Source organism: Neophocaena asiaeorientalis, unplaced genomic scaffold, assembly GCF_003031525.2.
Source record: "Neophocaena asiaeorientalis asiaeorientalis breed wild unplaced genomic scaffold, Neophocaena_asiaeorientalis_V1.1 scaffold30, whole genome shotgun sequence".
In the NCBI taxonomy this organism is placed as follows: domain Eukaryota; kingdom Metazoa; phylum Chordata; class Mammalia; order Artiodactyla; family Phocoenidae; genus Neophocaena; species Neophocaena asiaeorientalis.
The window spans coordinates 14052629-14077991 of NW_020174923.1; the positions used below are offsets into that span (position 1 = coordinate 14052629).

General features: G+C 45.9%; 1 protein-coding gene across 7 annotated transcripts in view; it reads left to right on the plus strand.

Moving 5' to 3' along the window:
- PECAM1 (platelet and endothelial cell adhesion molecule 1) overlaps positions 1 to 25363 on the plus strand; it is a 100122-nt gene that overhangs the window by 30553 nt on the left and 44206 nt on the right. For 2 of the 7 annotated variants that reach the window (XM_024760726.1, XM_024760727.1), the window contains 4 exons: positions 11567 to 11631; positions 15008 to 15165; positions 15252 to 15278; positions 23901 to 24194. In XM_024760726.1, coding sequence (XP_024616494.1) covers positions 11567 to 11631; positions 15008 to 15165; positions 15252 to 15278; positions 23901 to 24194 — 544 coding nt within the window. Of the gene's footprint in view, positions 1 to 1122; positions 1340 to 11566; positions 11632 to 12267; positions 12768 to 13089; positions 13152 to 14196; positions 14455 to 14488; positions 15166 to 15251; positions 15279 to 23900; positions 24195 to 25363 lie in introns of those variants that run through there. The other 5 variants (XM_024760725.1, XM_024760729.1, XM_024760730.1 and 2 more) reach the window with 5 other exon arrangements.

The window sequence follows — 25363 nt, forward strand, 5'->3', positions numbered from 1 at the left end:
TTTTTAGTTGCGGCATGTGGGCTTCTTAGTTGCAGCATGCAAACTCTTAGTTGTGGCATGCATGTGGGATCTAGTTCCCTAACTAGGGATTGAACCTGGGACCCCTGCATTGGGAGCACAGAGTCTTACCCACTGGACCACCAGGGAAGACCCTACAGATGTCTTTTGAATTGACCTTGAATAAAACTCTTTGGATCTAATTGTCCCACAAATGACAGATGCCACAAATGACAGATGCCACACACTTCTCCAGGAGGACCCCAGGACACACCTGGTCAGACGTCTTGCTGAAATCAGAAGCCCTGTACCTGCAGTGTTTTACTCATTCAACAATCTAGTAACTCTGACAACAAAAAAAAACCAGGTTAACTTGTCTGACTTACTTTTGGAAGATCTTTGCTGGTTTCTGGTCATTTCTGCTTCCTGCCTGGTAGCTACAAGTGCCCCCTGCCAACACCTGTAAGAGTTCTGCTCTGATCTGTACTGACTGTTGGGTGCTAGGATCCCATTTTAGTCCCTTCACTGAGCACCCTTCCTCCTGTCCCCCCTCCTTCATGACCCAGGCTTCATCTAGCCCTTAATACATGGCCTAACTCCTCCTGGGCGTGACCCTCACTGGCAGCCCTGTCAGGTCTGGCCTAGACTTCCCATTCTCTACCCTTCCCCGAATTCTAGCCACAGAGGTCTGGGCCCCCCCCGTATATATATATATGCGTGCGTGTGTGTGTGCATGTGTGTGTGTGTGTGTTTTTGATGAAGACTTTATTGAAGTTCCGTACACAATGAGAGCCATAACTCACTAGGAAAAGATTTTAGGATGTGCTTAGACACAGCATAGAGTTTTTACATACCTAATAAGTAATCTGCTAGAACTTTGTAGAGGATGGATATCAAGGCCCCTGTGATCTATGGTTTTTGGAGTCCCTATCCCCACCCCCACCCCCTTTTTTAAAACTCAGTACATTTCCTGGGGTTCAGGCTAGATATGAGAAGGGAACAAGTCTGCCCCCCACAACTTCATCACCTGGACGTCCAGCTCAGGAATAACACCAACCTGCTTAGCCCAGAAGGCTGGGGAGGTGAAGCCTCTTCAGCAGGAACCATTGTTTCCTTTCAAAGCAGGGGATGGAGGGATCCCCTGAGAACCGAGAAGAGAGAGGGTCCTCACAAGCCCTGGCCTCTGCTTCCTCTGTGGCTGCCCCAGCCAAATTTCCTGTTAAAACCGAGGTGACGAATAGATGATCACATTAAGAAATGGACACGCACTTCTGCCGACCTCATGAAAGCCAGTTGGGCACGGACAAAGCTACACACACACACTGGACTGAGAATCACGCCGGTAGGTAATGTTTTAAATACTTTAAAGCAATTTTCTTTCTTAAATTCCTAGAATCTATGTGCAGAAGTGGGCAAGTCATAGAGAGGTGGACTTCCCTGGTGGCACAGTGGTTAAGAATCTACCTGATTAAAAAAAAAAAAAGAATCCACCTGCCAATGCAGGGGACACGGGTTCAAGCGCTGGTCCGGGAAGATCCCACATGCTTCACATGCGGAGCAACTAAGCCCATGCGCCACAACTACTGAGCCTGCGCTCTAGAGCCCGCGAACCACAACTACTGAAGCCCGCGTGCCCTAGAGCCTGTGCTCCGCAAGAAGAGAAGCCACCACAATGAGAAGCCCGCACACTGCAACGAAGCGTAGCCCCCTCTCGCCACGACTACAGAAAGCCCGCACACAGCAACGAAGACCCAATGCAGCCCCCAAAAATAAATAATTTATTTTTTAATAAAAAAGAAAGAAAAGAACAGACAAGGGGCTCAGGCTGCTCACAGTGTAGTTTCAACTCATTGCAGACAAATGGTTTTGAAGAGGGCTTCCGGGAGCTTCCAGAGAACCTAATCGGTGTTTGTCAGATTGTTTTTGAGCACATTTCACGTTTGCTCAACAGCCAACTTAAAACAAAATTCTGAACCAAAACCTGATGATAAGCTGAAACTGCCTGTTCTTTAAACCTAAGTCACTTTTTGTATCTAAAATTCATTTTGCTGATCCTCAGATAAACCATGACCATTTCCCACATCCTCCTCCAAGAGTTGTTCCTGGCAGGGTAATTTCTTCATGAACTTAGGATAAATCAATTTGGATTTCCTCTTATTTTAGCAAAGTTTACCTCGGTCTTGGATAGAAGGGACAGAAAGGGGAGGGTAAGGACAAAAATTACTCCGTTTATGATTATTATTATCATTACTGCTGCTAAGGTAGTATCAAGAGCAGCCACCATCTAATGGATGTATCATTACTTTTGGAATTTATCAAGACATCCTCATGGAGAAGGCTGGAGTAGATGGTAGTAGAATGAGGGAATTTATAGCTTGCAGAACATTTATATCAAAAGAATTTTGATTAAGATCAGCCTGGGGCAAGTCTCCGGTAGAGTGCCACAGGGCTCTATCTTCATTCTTCTCCTATTGAATATTAATGAATTGGATTAGGACTCTGGTGACCTTCTGATAAAATCTGTGGATGACACAAAACTGGGAGGGAGAAGTCAGAGGATAGAATCAATTGTCAAAAAGATGGATAAAGGCACTGCCCCGGTGGTAGATATCATTACCCACCTTAGACTGATGAAGTAAACTAAAGAGCAACACCCAGTGCAGGCCACCTCTCAGTCCCAGGAGGTGCTTATCTCCCAGGAGGAGCTTCTCTCAGCAGCCAGACTGACTGTTGAACGGTCAGTTGATAGGACAGCCTCCCCTCCAAACCCCTGGAGGGCAGGGCCAGGCCTACCCGGTGCTTAGCCTGCTTCCTGCAAGGGTTGAGAGACGCCATCCCCTCTGCCAGGGCATCCTCGCTGTTTCATCCCTATGGGGCCTGGCCTGGAGCAGAAGGGTCCTGACACTCCCTCCCATCTGCAGCCCGACTTAGTGTCTTGTTTCTCCTCGTGTCCCTTGGATAACCTGAAAAAGCAAAAATCAGGAAAGGGACGGCTTCAGCCCCTGAAAGTTCTGGCTTTTCTATACATGACTCCAGTTTAGCTGAAGCATTCCTGGCACAGGCTGCTTCCCAGAAGGAGTCCTGAACAAGGGTTGTCAGTTAAAATACAGGATGCCCAGTTACATTTGAGTTTCTGATAAACAACAAATAATTTTTTTGGTATGTCCCATGTAAGATGTGAGACATACCAAAAAATGACTTGTTGCTTCTGTGAAAATGTAACTGGATATCAGGTATTATTGAAACAGGAGGGAAGGGGGCAGGGCACAACACTTGAAAGAATGACATAGCCCGAGGACCTGACATAAACTGATTAGAACCAAATGGGTCCAAGATGGCGGACAAGTCGACTTCCACTAGACCTTGAGCCCCGCTCATTGTAACACAGCAGCAGGCTAAATGACACACCCACAGGAGCTGTGACAGTTCTAAGACGGAACAGAAGGATCAAAAAGTGGGTGGTGACCCAATTACTGGAAATCCCCACTCCTTCCCCAAATAGCTGGAATACTCCTCCCACTCATTAGCCTATGAAATTACCCACCCCTATGAAAACTGACAACCCCATACCCTGGTGCCTTTCTCACCTTCTGAGGTGGCCCACACTCTGTCTGTGTTTCTCTAAATAAATCCACTTCTTTTTTTTTTTTTTTCTTTTATTTTTGTTAATAAATCCACTTCTTATCTATCACTTTGTCTCTCACTGAATTCTTTCTGTGATGAGACATCAAGAACCTGAGCTTCATTAAGTCCTGAAACCAGCTGTGATCTCAGTTGGAAGACTGTGGGTTTTGGCCAGGTACAAGTCCTGGCCGCGTGGGTTCAAGTCCCAATCTGAGTTGCACGGTTTCATTATTATTTCCTGTCTCTGGTGGCCCTACCCTGAGCTCACCCAAGCCTGTCAGAAGTGATTACCATGGGCCTCTTGGAAGGCCTGGCCTGGCCCACTTCCAGTCCAAACCACCTCTCACCTAAAGGGAGAACATATGTTTGGGCTGAGGCTACTGCCCACTCAGGCCCCTCAGGGGATCAGGCCTCCCAAACCACCACACACACTTCCTTCTTCACTCCTGTGGGCTCCTCAAGCCCTAGTCGTCTGCGCTGGTCTCCGGCCTGCCCTCCCTTCAGGGCTGAATCTTGCCTCCCGGTGCTAGGGACTGACACTGGCCCTATCTGGCCCTAAGGAGCCTAGCTCAGCGCTAAGGACAGCCATCCGGAGCTAATTTGATGCCATGGCCTGTGCATGGCTACCGCACATGATGACTGTTTACATCCGGCTGTGCTTCCAGTTCATTCACTCATTTAGCAGAAATTTATGCGGGGCCCACTAAATCAGACATTGTGTTGACTGCATGGGCACTGGGGTAAGCCCAAGAGACCCATTCCAGGGGAGATGCTTCTTGGGGATCATGTAGATAAATATGGGGTTACCAACAGTGATAGGAGCTATGAAGGAGCATATGGGGAGCTTTGAGAACATGCAACCAGAGGCCTGCTCTGGTCCAGGAGTCTCCTTTGAGCTGGGCCTGGAGGGGAAGAGTTACCTAGATAGGGATGGGGGTCAGGGAGAGCTTTCCAAGCAGAAGAGGAGCCTGGATGCAGGTTGATGGGGCAGGGGCGGGCGACTAGTACTTTCCAGGGCTGATGGGAGGCCGTGTGCAGGAACATTTCCACCCACCTCATCTCATCTGTTCCTTTTCTCATTCAAAATCATATGCAGGACCCATTACATAATGTATGGATCCATTGCAAAATGAAAATGCAGGGCCCTTTTTAAAATATTACTAAGAATTTCAAGATGCCTCCACAGGGTATTAAACCAAATATGGACCCTTCTGAGCTCAGGGCCCTGTGCAACTGCCCAGGTCACATGCCTGGGAAATGGGTCCTGATCTCATGACTCGTGTGTGTGTCAGGTCAGGAGCTGGATCTGAGTCTTCTGCTTATGAAGGTGCTATACAACGTCAGTTACTGGAGGCCCTGGAGCAGCCAGACCGGCATTGGCAGGCAGACGTGACTCTGAGAACTGGTTGATACTTCACCTTCTGGCCCTGCTTCTCCATCTGTAACAGGGATCATGATACCCTCTGTAAAGGGCTGAGAGTGGCCCCCAAAGATATCAAGTCCTCTAGAACCTGTAACTCTTACATTATATGGAAAAAGGGTCTTTAGAGATGTAATTAAGTTAGGGATGAGATGGGGAGACCATACAGGACATCTGAGTGGGCCCTAAATGCAATCACAAGTGTCGTTAAAAGAGAAAGGCAGGGGAGTCCCTGGCAGCCCAGTGGTTAGGACTCCGTGCTTTCACTGCCGAGGGCCCGGGTTCAATCCCTGGTCGAGGAACTAAGATCCCACAAGCCTCGTGGCATGGCCCCCCCCCCCAAAAAAAAAGAGAAAGGCACAAGGAGATTTGACACACAGAGGAGAAGACAGAACAGAAGATGATGGCCTAATGTTAGAGTGATACGGCCACAAGCCAAGGAATGCCAGCAGCTGCCACAAGCTGGAGAAGGCAAGAACAAGTGATCTCCTAGAGCCCCTGGAGGGACTGTGGCTCTGCTGACGCCTTGATTTCAGTCCAGTGGTACTGATTTTGTAATTCTGCCCTCCAGAACTGTGAAAAAATAAGTCTATATGTTGTAAGCCTAAATCTACTAATCTACTTTCTGTCTCTATGGATTTCACTATTCTGAACATTTCATATAAATAGAATCATATAATATTTGGCCTTTCATGTTTGGCTTCTTTCACTTAGCATGATGTTTTCAAGCTTCATCCATATTGTAAGCATGTATCAGGACTTCATTCTTTTTGTTGCCAAATAACAATCTATTGTATGAATATACCACATTTTGTTTATCAGTTGGTGGACGTTTGAGTTGTTTCTACTTTTTGGATATTATTAATAATGCTGCTATAAACATTTGTGTTTCTGTAGACACATTTTCATTTTTTTGGATAAATACCTAAGAGTGGAATCACTGCTGGGTCATATTATAACTATATTTTTTAAACTTTTGAGGAACTGCCAGACTCTTTTCCAAAGTGGCTGCATCATTTTATAATCCTACCAGTTGTGTGAAGAAGGTTCTAGCTTTTCTGCATCCTCGTCAACATTTATTATTGTCTGTCTTTTCAATTTTAGCTATCGTAGTAGGTGTGAAGTGATATTTCATTATGGTTTTGATTTGCAATTCCCTAATGACTAATAATGTTATGCATCTTTTCATGTGCTTATTGGCCTTTGTATATCTTCTTTGGAGAAATGTTTATTCAAGTCCTTTGCCCATTTTAACAAATGGTTGTCTTTTTCTGTTACTGAGTCATAAGAGTTCTTTAAATATTCTGGATCCTTATCAGATATATGATTTCCAAATATTTCCTCCCATTCTGTGGATTGCCTTTCAGCTTCTTGATAGTGTCCTTTGCAACACCAAAGTTTTTAACTTCAATGAAGTCCAATTTATCTATTTTTTCTTTTGTTGCTTATGTTTCTGAGAACAGAAAGCACAAATACCTATCGAGTATTTTTTTTTAATTAATTATTTATTTTTGGCTGCACTGGGTCTTCGTTGCTGCATGTGGGCTTTCTCTAGTTGTGGCGAGTGGGGGCTACTCTTAGTTGCAGTGCGCAAGCTTCTCAATGTGGTGGCTTTTGTTGTTGTGGAGCACAGGCTCTAGGTGTGCGGGCTTCAGTAGTTGCAGCCTGTGGGCTCAGTAGTTGTGGCTCACGGGCTTAGTTGCTCCACGGCATGTGGGATCTTCCCAGACCAGGGCTCGAACTCACGTGCCCTGCATTGGCAAGTGGATTCTTAACCACTGTGCTACCAGGGAAGTCCCATGGTGAAGCTCTGGCCCCTCTTTCCAGGCCAGTGCCTGGGCTACTCAGGGCAGAAGAGAGCAGACCCCTTGGTCCTTTGGGCCGTTGTGCAGTTGATTTGCTGTCAGGGCCAACTCAGCCATTAGGCCCAGGAGGCACAGTGCCAGGGCCTACAGCAATACTTTTAGGGCCCATGAAAAAAAAAAATAATTTTTTTTTTGGCTGTGCCATGGCCAAAATAAATAATTTTTTTTTTTCAGGATCTTGATTCCCTGACCAGGGATTGAACCTGCACCCACGGCATTGAAAGTGTAGAGTCCTAACCACCGGACCACCAGGGAATTCCCCCCAAATAATTTTTTTTTTAATGGATGAAGGGGCTCGCAAAAATGCCCACAGCCATGAATCATGATATAACCCTGTGTCCTGTCAGTGGAATGGAGGGGGTGCTCCAGCTGGGGATGGAACAGCACTGACCCCTCCACAATGTCCCGACCTACTTCCCTTTTCCCCAGCTGCCCACCTTTGCAAGGGGCCAGACTGGGGCTATGAGGACAACACCTGGGTGGGCATTGAATTAGGGGCTCTGAGTCCCTCCCCTTGAGCTCATTAAGATGGCTGATTTGCCAGACCAGCAATTCAGGTGGGGCAACCTGGGGCCCAAAGCAGACCTACAACAATTGTTATTACTACTCTTGTCTTTATTGTTACTACATTCCGTTCTTATTGTGCCCCGCTGGTTAAATGTGCTTTCAAATACTAGCTGTCATTTTCTCTTCATGACAAGCCTGTGAAATGGGTAGAGTGGGCATATTATTCCCATTTTATAGGTGTGGAAAGTGAACCTCAAAACACTGACACCATTAAGCTGCAGAGAAGGGACTGGAAACCCAGGCTTCTGATGTGTGTTAGTACGTGTACATTCTCCCGTTAGGTGACTTTTGAATCTGGCAATGGGGGATTAGTCCCACTAGTAAACTTGCCAAGGTTAATTAATCAGACCTCCCATCCCGGGCTGGTCACAGGTCACTGCTGGGGGAAATGGCCGATATCTTGTTTCCTATCAGTGTAGTCATGAAATAGATGGGAGGTCAGTTCTGCCCAGTGCCTGTAGCCCTCTGCCATGATTGCCGCCTGCCTCCCTCGCCCTTCCTCCCCCACCCACCCCAGCTTCTCAGAAAAACCACTTCCTGAGGTTTATTTCACCAGGCAGCTTTTTCAGGCGGTTAATGGATTGCTGTGATTTAGATTGTGACATTCCTGTTTTGTGTTGTTTTTTCTCATAGCTTTTTTTTTTTTTTTTTTTTTTGGAAACCACTGCGCCACCAGGGAAACCCCTGTGTTGTTTTTTCTAATGCAAGCATATTTATTTATGTTACATTTTATAAAAAGGGGAGAATGGTGGGATATAAGAGAACAGTATATCTATATATCATTAGGAGCAAAGGCGTAATATGGATCATGCCAGAGTTAGTTCCATAACCATATTAAAAACAGAATGTAACACTCTCCACCAAAAAACCGGGATTCTGAAGCTCAGATATGTCATTTGTTAAATGAAAGGTGACGTCCCCGGTTTTTGAAGGCAGAAGCACCGCATGTAGAAAACACCCTGTCCTCCTTCCCTTCGGCTGAGAAGAGGGAGAAGAGAGCAGTACTGTGGTAGAAATAGGGCCCTGGGAGAGCTTGGTAAGCTTGTTCTGCCTGGTGGGCATTCCTGGGGTCTTCATCCCTGGCAATGTAGGAGTCAGTTCCTTGTTTAGTTACCAAGAAGCTAAAATAGCTATGCGGAACCTTTTTTTCATTTTTGTTTTCCCCCAATCAAGGAATCCACTAAGAACCAGAGGAAGGAAGGGGAAGATATGTGGGGGCCACACACATATAAAAAGCCACTTGATTTCCTATTTTTAAAAAGGTGAAATAGGAAAAAAAAATCCTTTTATACTTTTTTAACTTTTAATAAGACATTCTTATTTACAAATAAAGAATAAGGAGCATGATGATCTTTTCAAGGAATAAAATAAATGATGGACAATATATGCTTCAGTTCTTATCTCACAGCCAAGTCATAAGAGAGAAGGAAGAGATTTCCCTGAGAACTAAAAGGAGTGGTTCCCCTGGAAAGAGAGTGAGAGACAGACAGACAGACAAACCTAAGAAGAATAGCAAGGGAGGCTCTCCCATGAGGATCCACAAGTCCTGTGAAGGACCAGCCCCATGTTGACGTGACTCTGGGGCCTCAGCACAGGTGACCCTGCTGTACTGGCTGGGCTGGGCTGGGGTGGATACAGCAGCCATTTTAAGTGATTTCCAACACTGTGATACATTCACATGATTTAAAAACTAAAAAGGACACAAAGGTTTATAATGAAAAATATACTGAACACTATAAAACATTGGGGCTTCCCTGGTGGTTCAGTGGTTAAGAATCCGCCTGCCAATGCAGGGGACATGGGTTTGAGCCCTGGTGGGGGAAGATTCCCACATGCCATGGAGCAACTAAGCCCGTGCGCCACAACTACTGAGCCTGTGTTCTAGAGCCCGCGAGCCACAACTACTGAAGCCCACAGGTCTAGAGCCCATGCTCTGCAACAAGAGAAGCCACCACAATGAGAATCCTGCACACTGCAATGAACAGCAGCCCCTGCTCACTGCATCTAGAGGAAGCCCATGTGGAGCAATGAAGACCCAACACAGCCAAAATTAAATAAATAAAATAAATAAATTTATTTATAAAACATTGCTGAGAGAAGGTAAAGAAGACTTAAATAAATGGAGAGATATGCCATGTTCATGGGTCAGGTACTCAGTATTGTTAAGTCATCAGTTCTCCCCAAATTGATTTACAGATTCAATGAAATTCCAATCAAAATCTCAGAAGGGTTTTTTTGGTTGAAATTGAAAAGTTGATTTTTAAAATGATATAGAAGGGCAAAGGGTTTAGAATAGTCCAAATAACTCTGAAAAGGAAGAAAAATGTTTGAGGACTACTAACACTATCTGACTTCAGGATATATTTTAAAGCTACAGAAATCAAAACTGTGTGGTATTGCATAAGGGTAAACAAATAGATCAATGGAACAGAATAGCGACTCCAGAATATACATATGTCCACATATATGGACAACTCATTTTCAACAAAGGTGCAAAGAGAATTCACTGGAGAAAAGATAGTCTTTTCAACAAATGATGCTAGAACAATTGGACATACACATGCAAAAAAAAAAAAAAAAAGGAGAAGAACTTTGATCCACACCTTGCATCATGTACAAAAGTTAACTCAAAATAGATAATAGGGAGTTCCCTGGTGGCACAGTGGTTAAGAATCCACCTGCCAATGCAGGGGACACAGGTTCAAGCCCTGGTCCAGGAGGATCCCACATGCCACAGAGCAACTAAGCTCGTGCACCACAACTACTGAGCCTGTGCTCTAGAGCCTGCAAACCACAACTACTGAACCCACGTGCCACAACTACTGAAGCTCACATGCCTACAGCCCGTGCTCCACAACAAGAAGCCACTGCAATGAGAAGCCCGTGCACCTCAACAAAGAGTAGCCCCCACTCGCCACAACTAGAGAAAGCCCACATGCAGCAACGAAGATCCAACACAGCCAAAAATAAATAGATTAAATAAATAAATTTTTTTAAATTAAAAAAATAGATAATAGATCGAAATGTCAAAACATTGGGGAAAATTTCTGAGACTTTGATAGGCAAAGATTTTTTAGATGTGACACCAAAAGAATGATGCATAAAAGGAAAAATTGATAAATTGGATTTGATTCTTTAAAATTTAAAGCTTCTGCTTATCAAAAGACACCATTAAGGAGATAAAAAGACATGCCACAAACTAGGAGAAATATTTGCAAATTACATAATTGATAAAGGACTTATATTCAGAGTATATAAAGAATTCTAAAAGCACAACACTAAGAAACAAGCAACCTAGCTAATAACTGAGAAGATTTTAATAGACCCATTAAATGGCAAATAAGTAAAAAAAAAAAAAAAGGCAAATAAGTACATAAAAATATGCTCAATGTCATTAGTCATTAGGTAAATGCAAATTAAAACCATAATAAGAAAGCACAATGCTCCCCACTAGAATGACTAAAATTGAGAAGATTGACCTGCCAAGTGTTGATGAGGATGTGGAGCAACTAGAACTCTCATACATTGCTGGTGGGAATGTAACATGGTGTAATCAGTTTGGTAAACAGTTTGGTAGATTCTTAAAATGCTAAGCATATACCTACCTTATGGCCCATGCATTCCACTCCTAGGTATTTATGCAAGAGAAATGCAAGTATGTGTCCAGACAAAGGCTTGTTCATAGCAGCTCTATCTGTATTAGTTCAAAACTGAAAACAACCCAAATGTCCATTAATAGGTGAATAAGCAAACCCGTATTTTCATGCAATGAAATGTTACTCAGTAATAAAAAGGATGAAGTACTTATTATGCTGATTGAAAGAAGATAGACCAAAAAAACCAACCAAAAGTGCATACCGTATGAGTCCATTTAAATAGAATTCTAGAAATGCAAACTAACCCATAGTGACAGAAAGCAGATCATGTTTGCATAGGGGGTGGTGGGTGTGGGGAGAGGGATTCAGGGAAGAAAGGATTGCAAAGGTGAAACCATGTAACTCAGATTGGGATTTGAACCCACGGTCTGTTAACTGAGATTACACACCTGGTCTCAGGATTTAATGAAGCTCAGGTTCTTGATGTCTCATTGCAGAAAGAATTCAGCAAGAGACAAAATGATAAGCAAGAAGTGGATTTATTCAGAGAGAAACACAAAAGGTGAGAAAGGCACCAGGGTATGGGGTTTTTCGGTTTTTATAGGGGTGCGTAATTTCATAGGCTAATAAGTGGGAGGAGTATTCCAGCCATTTTGGGGAAGGAGAGGGGATTTCCAGGAATTGGGCTACCACCCACTTTTTGACCCTTATGGTCAGCCTTGGAACTGTCATGGGGCCTGTGGGTGTGTCATTTAGCTTGCTGATGTGTTACAGTGAGGTATACTGAAGCTCAAGGTCTAGTGGAAGTCAACTTGTCTGCTGTCTTGGACCTATTTGGTTCTGATCAGTTTATGTTGTGTCCTCAGGCTATGTCATTCTTTTAAAGGTCGTGCCCTGCCCACTTCCCTCCTGTTTCAGCGGGGCACAAGGAAACTATTGTGGGTGATGTATATATTCACTTTCTTAATTGTGGTGGTCATGTCACAGGGTACACACATGTCAAAACTCTTCTAATTGTAACTTTTATTTATTTAGGCCACACCCAGCGGCTTGTGGGATCTTAGTTCCCCAACCAGGGATTGAACCCTGCCCTCCGCCGTGAAAGTGCAGAGTTCTAACCACTAGACCGCCAGGGAATTCCCAAATTGTAAATTTTAAATATGTGCAGTTGTTGTATGTCAGTTATACCTCAATAAAGCTGTTAAATTTTCCAATTTCTTAAAAATTTAAAAGGTAATATAAAAATAAAAGGTAAAATGTCACATAACTTAAGAACTAAAAAGTACAGAAAGGTTTACAATGAAAAATTCCTAGTTGCCCAGTTTCCACCACCCACTACAGGTAACAAAATCTTTTGCATTGCTATCAACTTTACGTAAGTGAATGTTTGCCTTTACTGACAATAGTCAATAGTAAGTAGCAATTCAAACAAAGATTTATGTACCCTTAGAGAGTCAGGTAATCCCTAGGAGCGCCTGCTGGTCAATGCCCAGTACTGTATTGAAAGAATACACTGTAATCCTTTTTGCCTATTTCTAAATTTCAGATAACTTTTCTGAGAATTCCCTGGTGGTCCAGTGGTTAGGACTCTGAGCAGTCACTGCCGAGGGCACAGGTTCAATCCCTGGCCAGGGAACTAAGATCCCACAAGCTGCACAGTATGGCCAAAAAAAATTAAAATTAAAAAATAAATTTCAGGTAACTTTTCTTATGTTATCTATGTGTTCATTTCCTTTGTCCATTTTCCTTTTGTATTGTTGATCTTTTTCTTCTTGATTTCTGAGAGCTTTTTACATATCAGAGAGGTTAGCTCTTTGTCTATGATGTGAGTTGCAAATATTTTTTCCAGTTTATAGTTTTTCTCTTGATTGAACTTTTTTTGGGGGTGGGGGGCAAAGCAGAACATTTATTCATGGAGTATACTTTATCAGTCTTTCATATTATGACTTCTGGATTTTAAGTCATAGTTAAACCAGCCTTTGCCCAAGATCATGAGGAATTCTTCTCTGTTTTCTTCTAGAACTTTTATGTTTCATTTGTACCTTCAGATGGTTGAATCTGGAATTTATTCTGGTGTACAGTGTAAGTTGTGGGATATAATTTTTCCACTTTTCTTTTGAAACATTAACACATTTTTGAAATAAAGCTTTATTTTCTCCTGGTGTTCTAAAAGTACTAGCATTGTGGATGAAACAATGACTAAATTTTAGAAGTTTACTTTGGAACTTAGGGCCATGCGGTGGGACATTTATCAGTATGGCTTGAATGTCACTTTGAGAAGCAAAAGTTGCTTACTCTACAGTTTGTAAAAGTTACCTTTGAAACCAACATTTATTTTATTACTCAGGGCGTTTCCTTTTTTTTCCTGCCAAATCAAAATTTGGTAGCTGGTGGGGGTAATTTCCAGTAGGTTGCCAAAGGAGATAGTTTACAGTGGGGAATGGAAAATACAAAACAACAAAAGTAAAAAAACACAATAGAGGGCTTCCCTGGTGGTGCAGTGGTTGAGAGTCCGCCTGCCGATGCAGGGGACACGGGTTCGTGCCCCAGTCCGGGAAGATCCCACATGCTGCGGAGCAGCTGGGCCCGTGAGCCATGGCCGCTGAGCCTGTGCGTCCAGAGCCTGTGCTTCCCAAGGGGAGAGGCCACAACAGTGAGAGGCCCGCTTACCGCAAAAAAAAAAAAAAAAACAACAAAACAAAAAAACACAATAGAAAAAAATTCCTTTATGCATACATTGCTCTCTAACAGCTCTTATCAAAACTTCCATTGAACTGTAGATCACAGAGAGGTACTGTTCTCTAGCTGGAAACCACCACTTCTTGGTACTTGCCCTGAGGCAGAGAAGTCTTTGGTTTCTCTGGTCCCCGTTCAAATCTGACTTAGCTTTACCATGTGACGGTATTCAAGGGTAGCATTTCAGAAAGCAGCACCGTGACCCCAAGGCAATGATCATCTAATTCAGACAATACAGTTAACTTGTCCTCTTTCAGTCAGTCATCCATTTTGCTAATGTTTTTGGTCATCTACTAGGTACCAGGCACTGTCCCGCTGTCATGGAGCCAGCAGTCCACTTGGGGGAGGAGCAGCTATTATGGCACACGGTATAAAGTGTCTGACAAAGGAAGACTAGGGAGGTGAGGGGGCCCAGAGGAAGGGCAGCTCAGTGTGGGGAAGACAGGGGACGATGCTAGAGGACTGATGCCTAAACTGAGTTATGATGAATGGGTAGGAATTCGCCAGAAAAGGAGAGGGGAAAGGGTACTCCAGACAGGGGAAGAGCATTGGCAAAGTCACAGACATGTGATGTGTTCTGGAAACTATAAATTCTAGCAACCAGAATGTAGGGGCAAGGAAGGAAGAGGTGAGAGACCAGGCTGGAGAGGTAAGTAAGGGCTGGATCGTGCAGGATTGGAAACTGACTTTCTCTGCAGGGCAATGGGGGGAGCCATTACAGGGTCTCCCTGACAAACCTGCAATTTTCTGAAAAAGTCAGCCCTCTCCATGCCTTTGTCAGGAAAGGCAGGAGGTCCAGGTTTAGGCTATATGGAAAGAGCCCCCTTGGAGGGGCCAGAGGAAAAACAGAGATTTGGTGAGTGTCCAGGGAGAGAAGCCCTTTGCGGGGAGGTCAGAGAGAGGGAGGAACCCTCTCTGGCTGCCATGAGAAGGGGCCCCCAAATCCAGGCCAGACGCAAGGAGGGTCAGGAACGCTGAGGCAAATGTCACTTGTGCCTTTTTTTCCCTCTAAACAAACTAAACAAAGCAGCTGCGCCCGGTGGCCCCTCAGGAAGGCCAGTCATTTCCTGAGGAGATATGAGGCCGCCCAAGCATTGTTCCCGGTTTCCAGCATGGCCGCCATTACCTGACCAGCACCACGGCCGGTTTGTCCGCGGTGCCTGGAGAAGCTCCCACATGGGTCTCTGCTTTTCACGGGGCAGGTTTCTCACCTCCGTTGCGTGGGAAGTGGCTTCTTTCTCCGGAGCATGGCGCAAAAGCAGAACTAACTACCCGAAGACTTCACTCACTCTCAGGATGCAGCTGGGGTGGACCCAGGGGGGCACGATGTGGCTCCGCGTCCTGCTGACACTTCTGCTCTGTGAGTTTTCCCTCTCTTCCCACATCACTTAAACTTCACGAGAATTGAAGCTCGTGAAATCAACATATTTCTCCTGTCTTTTCCAGGTTCAAGCCTTGAGGGTCAAGAAAACTGTAAGTTGTAAAATTCCTACCTGTGACTCTTAAAACTCATGTCAAATTGCTCGGGTTTAATGTTTATAACAATTCAGAAACATATTCAAATTGTCAACTAAAGTTGATTCTGCATTTAAAGAAGGTTTTGGAACAAAACACTTATTCTAAGCCAAGTTTTAGTCAGCATGTTCTAGAAATCACATACATTTCCAGATCCTGGTGAACTGCTGTCTGTTAGGATTGGGGGCAGTGATAAGAAAGTGATTCCATAATTTGTTTTTTGTTGTTCTACCATAAATTTCTTTTTTTCATATCCTACCCTACCCCTGATTGTTTATTCACAAATGAGATATAATCAGTTTGTTAAATCCATGAAGTCAGAACATAGTTTATTTAGTTATTTTTTTTTAATATTTTATTCATTTATTTTTGGCTGCGTCGGGTCTTAGTTGCGGCATGCAGGATCTTTCCTTGCGGTGCTGGGGCTTCTTTCTAGTTGTGGCGTGCGGGCTTAGTTGAGGATCTTAGTTCCCCAACCAGGGATCAAACCCGTGTCCCTTGCACTGGAAGGCGGATTCTTAACCATTGGACCACCAGGGAAGTCCCGAAGTCAGAACGTAGTTTAAATTGTTGTTGTGACTTTTTTTTCTCCTAAATGATCTAAAGCAGATTAGATATCATTTCCCATCTACCCATGAGGCTACGATGGTATCTGCAATATTTTGTGCTTGGGCATGGGAAGTGGGGCTTCTGCCTGTCTTTGAAATCTGGTCTGTCATCCACTTTAGAGCTAATTTTGAATCATTAAGATGAGCGGGTTTGGAGACTTCCCTGGTGGTCCAGTGGTTAGGACTCCACGCTTCCACTGTAGCAGGCACAGGTTCGATCCCTGGTCGGGGAACTAAGATCCCGCGTGCTGCACGGCAGTGCAACACACACACAGAAACACATGCCCACACACACAAATAGATAAGCAGGTTTTGTTTTGCTTCATCTGGACCGTGTGAAGGAGGGGACTGGGCTGGGTCTGGGGGCTGAATAGAGGGAGAGCCCACAGAACAGGATCCCCTTGTCAGAGGTCACTTCATTCCACGCAGAGTCGGGGTGACTGGGTTGCAGACAGTTGTACAGCTATTTGGAGATGATGTGTGTGGGTGACACTGGTTTATTGAGCCAAGGCTTGGAGCAGTAGCTCTGCACAGAGAGGGCTCGTGCTGGCTACTTAGCAAAGCCGGTCTGGCGGGTCTCCTGCGCGTGTGTCCATGTGCTTCGATGGGTGTTTGATCCCCATGGCAACCCATGGAGGCAGGATGTCCATTATCTTCATAATCAACCTAATTGACTGATGATATCTCTGCACCTCAGAGAAACAACCGACTTGCCCAAAAAGAGCCGGATAGCAGGACATCAGCACCAGAACCTCCCCTTCCCAAAACCTGATTGTCCGGAGCCTGGAGCCATAGGCCTGACTCAGATCTTTAAAGCCACTGTTACTCTGTCTTTCTGAGCCTTTTTCCCAATCTGTAAAATGAGGGTGATGCATCAGTATGAGATGAGATTAGATAAAAAGATGTGACGTGCCAGCCCAGCGTGCGGTGATTAGTAAATAATGGTTTCCTATGGTCCTAGCTCACCCACCATCATGGCTCCTGCACCTCCCTCGCCCTGTCCACTCCAGCCCTTGTGCCCTTGCTCTAGCCCAGACCACACCCTGCCAACACGTGTGCCTCTGGGCTTCTGCTTCTCTTGCTCCAATCTCTCTCCCATCTTTGTCCTCACCTCAGGGGGAAGTAAATCTCTCCCTGCCCAGGTTTCCTAGAGAAGGGTCTTCGTACCTTCAGGGGAGACCTCAGAGCCGCAGGACCCGGAGCCGGGAGGCTCTCCTACTCCCTCCTCAGGCTTCTGCCCTGTTTTATACAAGGTGCCTGTGCAAGGTCACCACTGGGTGCTGGCAGAGTGGGGGCTGGGACCCAGGTCTCACATTCCTCAGGCCACCCAGGACCACGTTGCACGTGCACGACCTGCCAGCCTGCTCCATGTAGCCTACTCCATGGTTGAGGTGCTTGGTCCGCCCTGGCCCTTCCTCTCCTTTTACTTCGGGCCCCCGCCCAGCCCCAGCCGGCCAGTCTCAGGAGATGACCTCAGCTCCCTCTTCACCTAGAACACAGTGCTGTCTGGAGGGAACTCCCTCCACTTCCCGCCCTGCCTGCTTCAGGCTTATCTTCCTCCCCACCCGTCCTCCTGACTTCCCTCCTGGCTTCAGAGGCCATGTCTATCCCGTGGTGGGGCAGGGCCAGCCTGTCCACCTGGGCTCCGAGCCCATCCCTGGCATCACCCTCCTCCCCCAGGCTCTCACGCTGTCTTTATTCAGCCTCCACCCCACTTTTAGTATCTATTCTTTCCTTTCAGTCTACAAACATGATTGGTAGCTCTTGGTTTTTAGGAAAAAGAAAAATCACAAACAATCCCCCCACCCCCCCAGACCTCCCCCATTTATCTTGTGCCCCACTATCTATCCACTCCCTTCCTCAGTCAAACTTGTCCAATGCCTGGTTTCTAATCACCGTCTCTGCTTCCTCACCTCTCAGGCGCCCCTACCTAGCAGGTCTGGCCTTGGCCCCCACGCCTCCCTGCTACTAGAACCCTCTCATAGATGCCATTCTCATGTCCAACCCTTAGCCTTTGGGACCCCGGTGTTAGCACAGAGCCTCTTTCTTTGGCCTCGTAGACCTTCTTCCCTGGTGTTCTTCCACCTTTCTGACAAACCGTCCTTTTTCCCCCGGGAGACTTGGACTTTCCCAGGGTCTCATCCTCTCTGAAGCTCAACGCCCCCGCTCTGTACACCTCCACATGCCCACCCTCTAGTCCACTCCATCTCTGGCCACTCCCCTGACCATCAAGCTTCCCACGGGGCCAGTGGTTGACATCTCCTCCTAGTGGTCCCCCAGGCCCCTCAAACCAGCTGCGCCACCGAGACTTTGGCTCCGCCCTTATCTTTCTCTGGCTTTGTCTCTGTCAGCCCGCGGCACCCATATCCCCCTGGGTACCTAATCCAGGAACCTAACTTCCACTCTTTGCCTCAATCCCCATAGCCAATCAAACAAGTAAAATACATATCACAAATGTTATTATTAATGACATTTAGTACATTCATAATGTTGCAAACATCACCTCTGTCTAGTTCCAGAACATTTTCTTCATCCCAAAAAACAAGTCCGTTTGCATACACTAAATATTTCTCAAGTCCACCCCTTCCCCTCAGCACCACTGCATCTGCCTGAGAAGAGGCTGCATCAGCTTTCACCTGAACCATCGTCCACGTTGTTACAGGCCTCCTCCAGTCTCTCCTCCAGCCCACAGTGATCTTTCTAAAGCTCCAGTGTCATCCTGTTACCGCCTCCCCAGCAAAAGCCTCAGGACAGGGCACAGCTTGTCAGCATAGTGGGCAAGGCTCTCTGTTCTGCCCCCTCCTACCTGGCCCCCTGGACCCTCCAGCCTCCCACTCTGTCTCCTGTAACCACCAGTGCCCAGAATGCATTGATTTCTCATGCCTCTGTGCCCTGGTACATGCTGTTCTCCTGCCCCGAGCACCCCACCACCCTTTCCTGTCCTGGTCCAAGGCTCAGTTCAGGGGTCACTTCCTTCAGGCTTCCCTTGGCCTCTCCTGGGCAACCCTTCCTCCTGGTGCTTACATGATTGTACTCCAGCTATCTGGGTCCCCACCAGCCTGCACAGTCTAGGACAGCAAGGATGCTTTCTTATTCACCTTGTAATCCCAGCACCTGACACAGGTGCTCAAGAAATGTCTCACTGAAAGGGACTCGAACTGAACTTGGAGGTGCTTGAGACTCAGATGAGCTGGGTCAGCACACTCCATTCTGAGCACCGCAGTTCATCAGAGCCTCCATGCTTCATGGCTCCCTGGATTTTCCTGACAATGATGGGGGGCCCCTCCTTCTCTACCCACTGCACCCTTTCTTTCTGAGTCATTTCCAGGTTGAGGGCCGAGTGGCTGGCGGAGTCATGATGCCTCATCTTCCCTGGAGCATCAGCACCTGCTGGCCCGTAGCCTGAGGCAGAGGGAAGCAGGTCCCTTTGTTTCAGGATCTGGGGATTTGGCGCTGTGGTGGCTAGGTGCCTTATCTGTGCTGTGGTGACTTTGTTACTTGGATCATCTCCATCAGCCCCTCGTCTCTCCAGGTTGAAAAGATCTGGCCTCTTCAGGCTATTCTACAACCCCGTCCTTCCATTACAGTTCTGAACGTTTTGTGTCCTGTCTCCAAAGAAACGCATCAGAGGTGGTTCATGGGCCCCCTGACACCCATCTGTGAACCTGCGGGAGGCCCGGGTTGTAGCAATCACTCTATCGTGTAAATAATGAGACCTACACCCAGGTCTCATTACTGGCTGTTCCTGGAAAGTTTATTCACAAAGAGGATAATATTTTCCATATTATCTTAATAATCAGGTAGAGATTTTTTTTTGAAATTTTGAATATTTTATTTACTTTTTTATACAGCAGGTTCTTATTAGTTATCCATTTTATACATATTAGTGTATACGTGTCAATCCCAATCTCCCAGTTTATCACACCACCACCAGCCCCCCGCCATTTTCCCCCCCTGGTGTTCTTACGTTTGTTCTCTACATCAGTCAGGTAGAGATATTTGAAGGTTGGGTGGTGTGTTTGTTATCTATTGCTCCTTAACAAATTATCCCAAAACTTAGTGGCTTAAGATAACAATTTATTATCTCACAGTTTCTGAGGGTCAGGAATCTGGGAATGGCTTAGTTGGGTGGTTCTGACTCAGGGTTTATCAGGAGATTGCAGATAAAATGTTGGTCAGGGTTACAGTTATCTGAGGGCTTGTCTGACGCTGGGGAATCTGCTTTTAAGCCCACTCACGAGGCCGTTCCTCACCATGTGGGCCTCTCCATAGGGGTGCTCATGACATGGCAGCTGGCTTTGCCCAGAGTGAATGATCCCAGAAAAGGAAAGAGTGACCAAGATGAAAGTTGCAATGTCTTTTATAAACTAATCTCAAAGGTCGCCTACTAGCACTTCTGCTGTATTGTTGGTCATAAGACCAACCCTGGTCTGATGTGGGAAGGGACCGTATGTGGGTGTGATAACCGAAGGCAAGGCTCACGGGGGGCCGTCTTGAAGGCTGGATACCAGAAAGGTGGTGGTCATGGTGATAAAATCTAGGCTGCGGTTCTGTTGCATCAAGTCAATGAGCTGGGATCCGTATCTTTTTTTTTTTTTTAATATTTATTTATTTTTGGCTGTGTTGGGTCTTCGTTTCTGTGCGAGGGCTTTCTCTAGTTGTGGCAAGCGGGGGCCACTGTTTATCGCGGTGCGCGGGCCTCTCACTATCGCGGCCTTTCTTGTTGCGGAGCATAGGCTCCAGACGCGCAGGCTCAGTAGTTGTGGCTAACGGGCCTAGTTGCTCCGCAGCATGTGGGATCTTCCCAGACCAGGGCTCAAACCCGTGTCCCCTGCATTGGCAGGCAGATTCTCAACCACTGCGCCACCAGGGAAGCCCTGAGATCCGTATCTTGAATAATTTTTTTAATATAAATTTATTTATTTTTGGCCACATTGGGTCTTCGTTGCTGCGTGCGGGCTTTCTCTAGTTTCAGCGAGCAGGGGCTACTCTTCATTGCGGTGCCCTCGGGCTTCTCACTGCGGTGGCTTCTCTTGGTGTAGAGCACGGGCTCTAGGTGCATGAGCTTCAATAGTTGTGGCACATGGGCTCAGTAGTTGTGGCTTGCGGGCTCTAGAGCGCAGGCTCAGTAGTTGTGGGCTTAGTTGCTCCACTGCATGTGGGATCTTCCCGGACCAGGGCTCGAACCCACATCCGCTGCATTGGCAGGGGGATCCTTAACCACTGTGCCACCAAGGAAGCCCTGTATCTTGAATAATTTTTTAAAAATGCTTTTCCTTCTCCTGTCCTGCCTTCTTTTTTTTTTCTTTTTTTTTTTAATTCTTTTGGCCGCACCGCACAGCATGTGGGATCTTAGTTCCCCGACCAGGGATCGAACCCGTACCCCCTGCAGTGGGAGTGCAGAGTCCTAACCACTGGACCGTCAGGGAAATCCCATGTCCTGCCTTCCTTTCTTCTTCCTTGTCTGCTCCCGCTGGCCATGGAAGTGTGTGGTTCCTACCAGTGAATCAGCTGCGTTAATTTATTAAGCAGATGTATATTAGATTTGCTTAGAAAAGCAAGGTAGGTGGAAGCGTCTTGTGTTAGTGCACATCATCCTCTCTAAAAAACTGCTACCTGATGCTTTAGCCAAGTTTGCTTTAAAATTGTTAAACAGTGGTAGAGCTCCCTAGGGATGGTCTGTAGGAGACCCAGGCAGGGCTGGCGCTGAGGCTGGAAGGCCTGGAATAGGGAAGAACCGTGAAATGCAGACTGTGAGCTCTAGGTGGGCAGAAACTGTGCCAATCTTACCCTTCTCTGAACCTCCAGTACTGGGTCCGGTGCCTGGCACAGAGACACCCCCTTCAATGTCTGCTGAATGAATGGTACTGAGGAAGCAGGAAGGAGGTGTCAATCAGGGGCCAGGCATCGGGCAATACAAACCTGCCCCTTCAGTGCTCTCAGCCACCTTGGTTCCGTCATTGTTCAAGATTAAAATACCAGGGAAGGCAAGTATTAGTGTTCCTACTTTATAGGAGGAGAGGTGGTAGTCTGGAGAGGTTAAGTAACTCCCAGTGACGCCCAGCTAATGACTGTGGGATCAGGGGTTTGGACTGGGTGTGCCTGACTTGCTTTCTTCCTGTACCCAGTTCTGTGTCCCAGTCTGGGGTGTACCAGCCATGGGTATGCATTTCATTCAGGATGATGACACTGAAGTAGCCCAACACAGTGGGATGACTAACACCGGGAGTCTGGAGAAGTTGCTGTAATTCACCTGGGAAATTAAAAAATTATTGGGTTTTTATTTTTTTTCTGAAAAAATTGACTAGAAATATGATTTCAAGAAAGACCTTTAGAGACCTCAAGACTCAAGAGTTGGTATTATATCTGTGACTGACAGAATCTAGCTAACATTTTGCAAGCAATTCATCTGTGCCAGGAACTGTGCTCCAAGAACTTAAACTCAGGTTCTCATTTACACTTACTGTTATTATGTCCATTCTACGGATAAACAAACTGAGGCTCAGAGAAGCTCAGTAACTTACTAAAAGCCACACAGTTTGTGAGCAGAGATGGGATTTGGCCCAGGAAGTCTGACTCTGCGCTCATCTTCTGCTCTTCACCATCTCCTGATAGAATCACTGTACTAAACGGCATGGCTTAAAATGAAGAAGGAGGTACTGAAGGAGTAGGGAGACCTGCCTGTCCCTACCTGGGACGGGAACATATCAATCTACGGGAAACTAAACATGGTTCAAAGAAACTTCTGTTCCGAGAGCTCACCCAGCAAGCTCCTCAGACCAGGAGCTAATAAGGAATGCAGTAAGACAGAAAAGGGGATTCTAAAGATTACTGCTGTAAGAAATAAATTTAAACAATCATCTTGTTTCATCTCATGACTAATCAGATGCCATTTTTTGTTAAATTAATTGCTCAGAAAAAAAGGCACAAGGATGGACTGTTGTATTCAGTTTAAAACCTGAGACATATTATAGACAAGTTAAATTCTAAGGTGTTCAAAAACAGTTTGACCTTATTAAAAGAGAGAGAAAGAAAGACCATTTTTTGCCAGTATCTCTGGCCAGCTACCTTGCTATACCTTTTTTTGTTTGTAAAATGATTTGGGACCACTTGTAAAAAATATGTATTATTGTTCAATAGGATAAAATAAATAAGGAAATCAGAATGAGAGGAAAATATGGCAGTCAAATAAAACTGTGACTCTTTTAGCACAGAAAAATGCATCCCAAAGGTTGCTAGAGGTAAAATTTGGGGCTTATACTTTTTAGCAGCCAAAGCAAAAACGGGAAGCAAGATGCATGAGAAAAAGTGGTTTCAAGTTCTCACCCATCTGGTGAGGCTTCTGACTTCATCAGCTAGAAAACACCAGTTGAGACTGTGCTAATTTGTTCAGGCGGGGGAGTGGGTGGGTGGAGTGGGGCTGGGGGAGTGGCTGGACGTGAGCATGTGATTTCAGTATGGTGGTAGCCATCATTTATCAAGCAATTACCGTGTACCAGGCACTGGTACACCCAGGAAATCACTAGGTAGTTTCCTGCTCGTCTTCTGTAAGTCTTACAACAACTTACTACGTAGGTATTATAACTCCATTTTATAGATGAGAAAGTTGAGCTCAGAGAGGTTAATCACCCAAGGTCACACAGTAAGTGATGAGCCAGGACTTGAACGTTTGTCTACTTGAATCCTATGCTCTCTCCAGGGGCCACCATGCGGCAGCTCACAGGCTGCATACATCTTATGGACATGTTTTATTTGTCACACTCCGAAGACTGCCACCTTGTCATGGTGGGAATATGAGCAGCTTAGTATCAGCTGCCTCGTGCTTGACCCGCCACACACAGTCACTACTCACTACTCACCTGGGACTACTCACCTGGACACTATACTGCATGGATGTGATGATACCAATCTGATGTGGTGACGTTGTTTCTGAGATAACAGGTGTGTCTGCTCTCCTCCCCTTGGCCTTTAGCTTTCACCATCAACAGCATCCACATGCAGATCCTGCCGAAGCAGGAGGTGCAAAACGGGGAGAACCTGACCCTGCAGTGCGTCGTGGATGTCAGCACCACCTCGAGTGTCAAGCCTCAGCACCAGGTGCTGTTCTACAAGGATGACGTGCTGTTTCACAACGTCTCCTCCATGGAGAACACAGAGAGTTATTTTATTCCCCAAGCCCGGGTCTATGACGCAGGGACATATAAATGCACTGTGATCCTGAACAACAAGGAGAAAACGACTGAGGAGTACCCGGTGTTGGTGAGAGGTGAGTCCCTGGAATGGAACACAGCTCAGGCAGGTGAAGCGTGAACACATGCAGGAGCCAGCATGGTGATCGAATGAGTCGTAACACCGGACCTACCTGCCCGTCCATCATCCTTCTCACTCATCTGCCCGACACTTTCCTAACCTGGAAATGCAGGCATTAGACATGCTCCCAGTACACCAGGCTTTTCCTCACCTCCAGGCCTTTGCACATGCTATTTTCTCTCCCTGGAATACCCTCTTCATCTCGTCTCCTCGGGAACTATTTCTCCTTCAACACTCAACTCAATGATCTCTTCTCTGACACTTTCCCAAACAAAACTGATCTCCCCCATGGTCCCAGTCCTCACAGCTCTTATGCTTTCTCTGCGTTCAGTGGTATTGGTATCAAGGTCATGGGGCTGAGTGTTGACTCTGGATTCTGCAGTCACTCTGCCTAGATTCCAATCTGGACAAGTCCCTTAACCTCTCTACACTTTAAAATTCTCATCAGTAAAATGGAGATAATAATACTACAGAGCTCAGGAAGTTATTAAGAGGATTAAAAGATATCCTGTTAGTAAAGAGCTTAGTGCAATTTCCAGCACATAATGAGTTTCCAATAAGCGGCAATTACTATTTGACTCGATATTGCAACTTTCTCACATATCTGTCTGCTCTTCTGGATTTTGAGATCCTGAGGGAAGAGATGGTGTTTGGTCTAATTTTGTATCTCAAACAAACAAACAAAAATCTGGCTCACAGTAGGCACTCAATAAATGACTGTGGAATAAATTAAACAGTTGAAAACAGCAAGTAGAAATAGAGATGGAAAAACAAGAGAAATATCATTGTGGGAAATTTGGGTCATAGAGTTCCATCCGTCCATTCATTCATCGATTTACTCCTTCAAGAAGCATGTCCCAAGGCTGCAAGTCAAGAAAAAAAAATAGGTGCTAGACATGAAAATGCATCAGACAGGTCCTAGCTCTGGACGCAGTTACAGTCCTGTGGGGAAGAGAGACATGTAAACAAATCATTGCGGTCCAACAGTCATCTGTTCTGAGCGCCTTGGGAGCACAGCGGTGGGAGGAAACAATTCTGCCTAGTGAAGTTAGGGACGGCTTCCTGGAAGAAGGGACACTGGGTCCAGATATAGAAGATCGTGTGGGAATTTGCTTGATGGTGAAG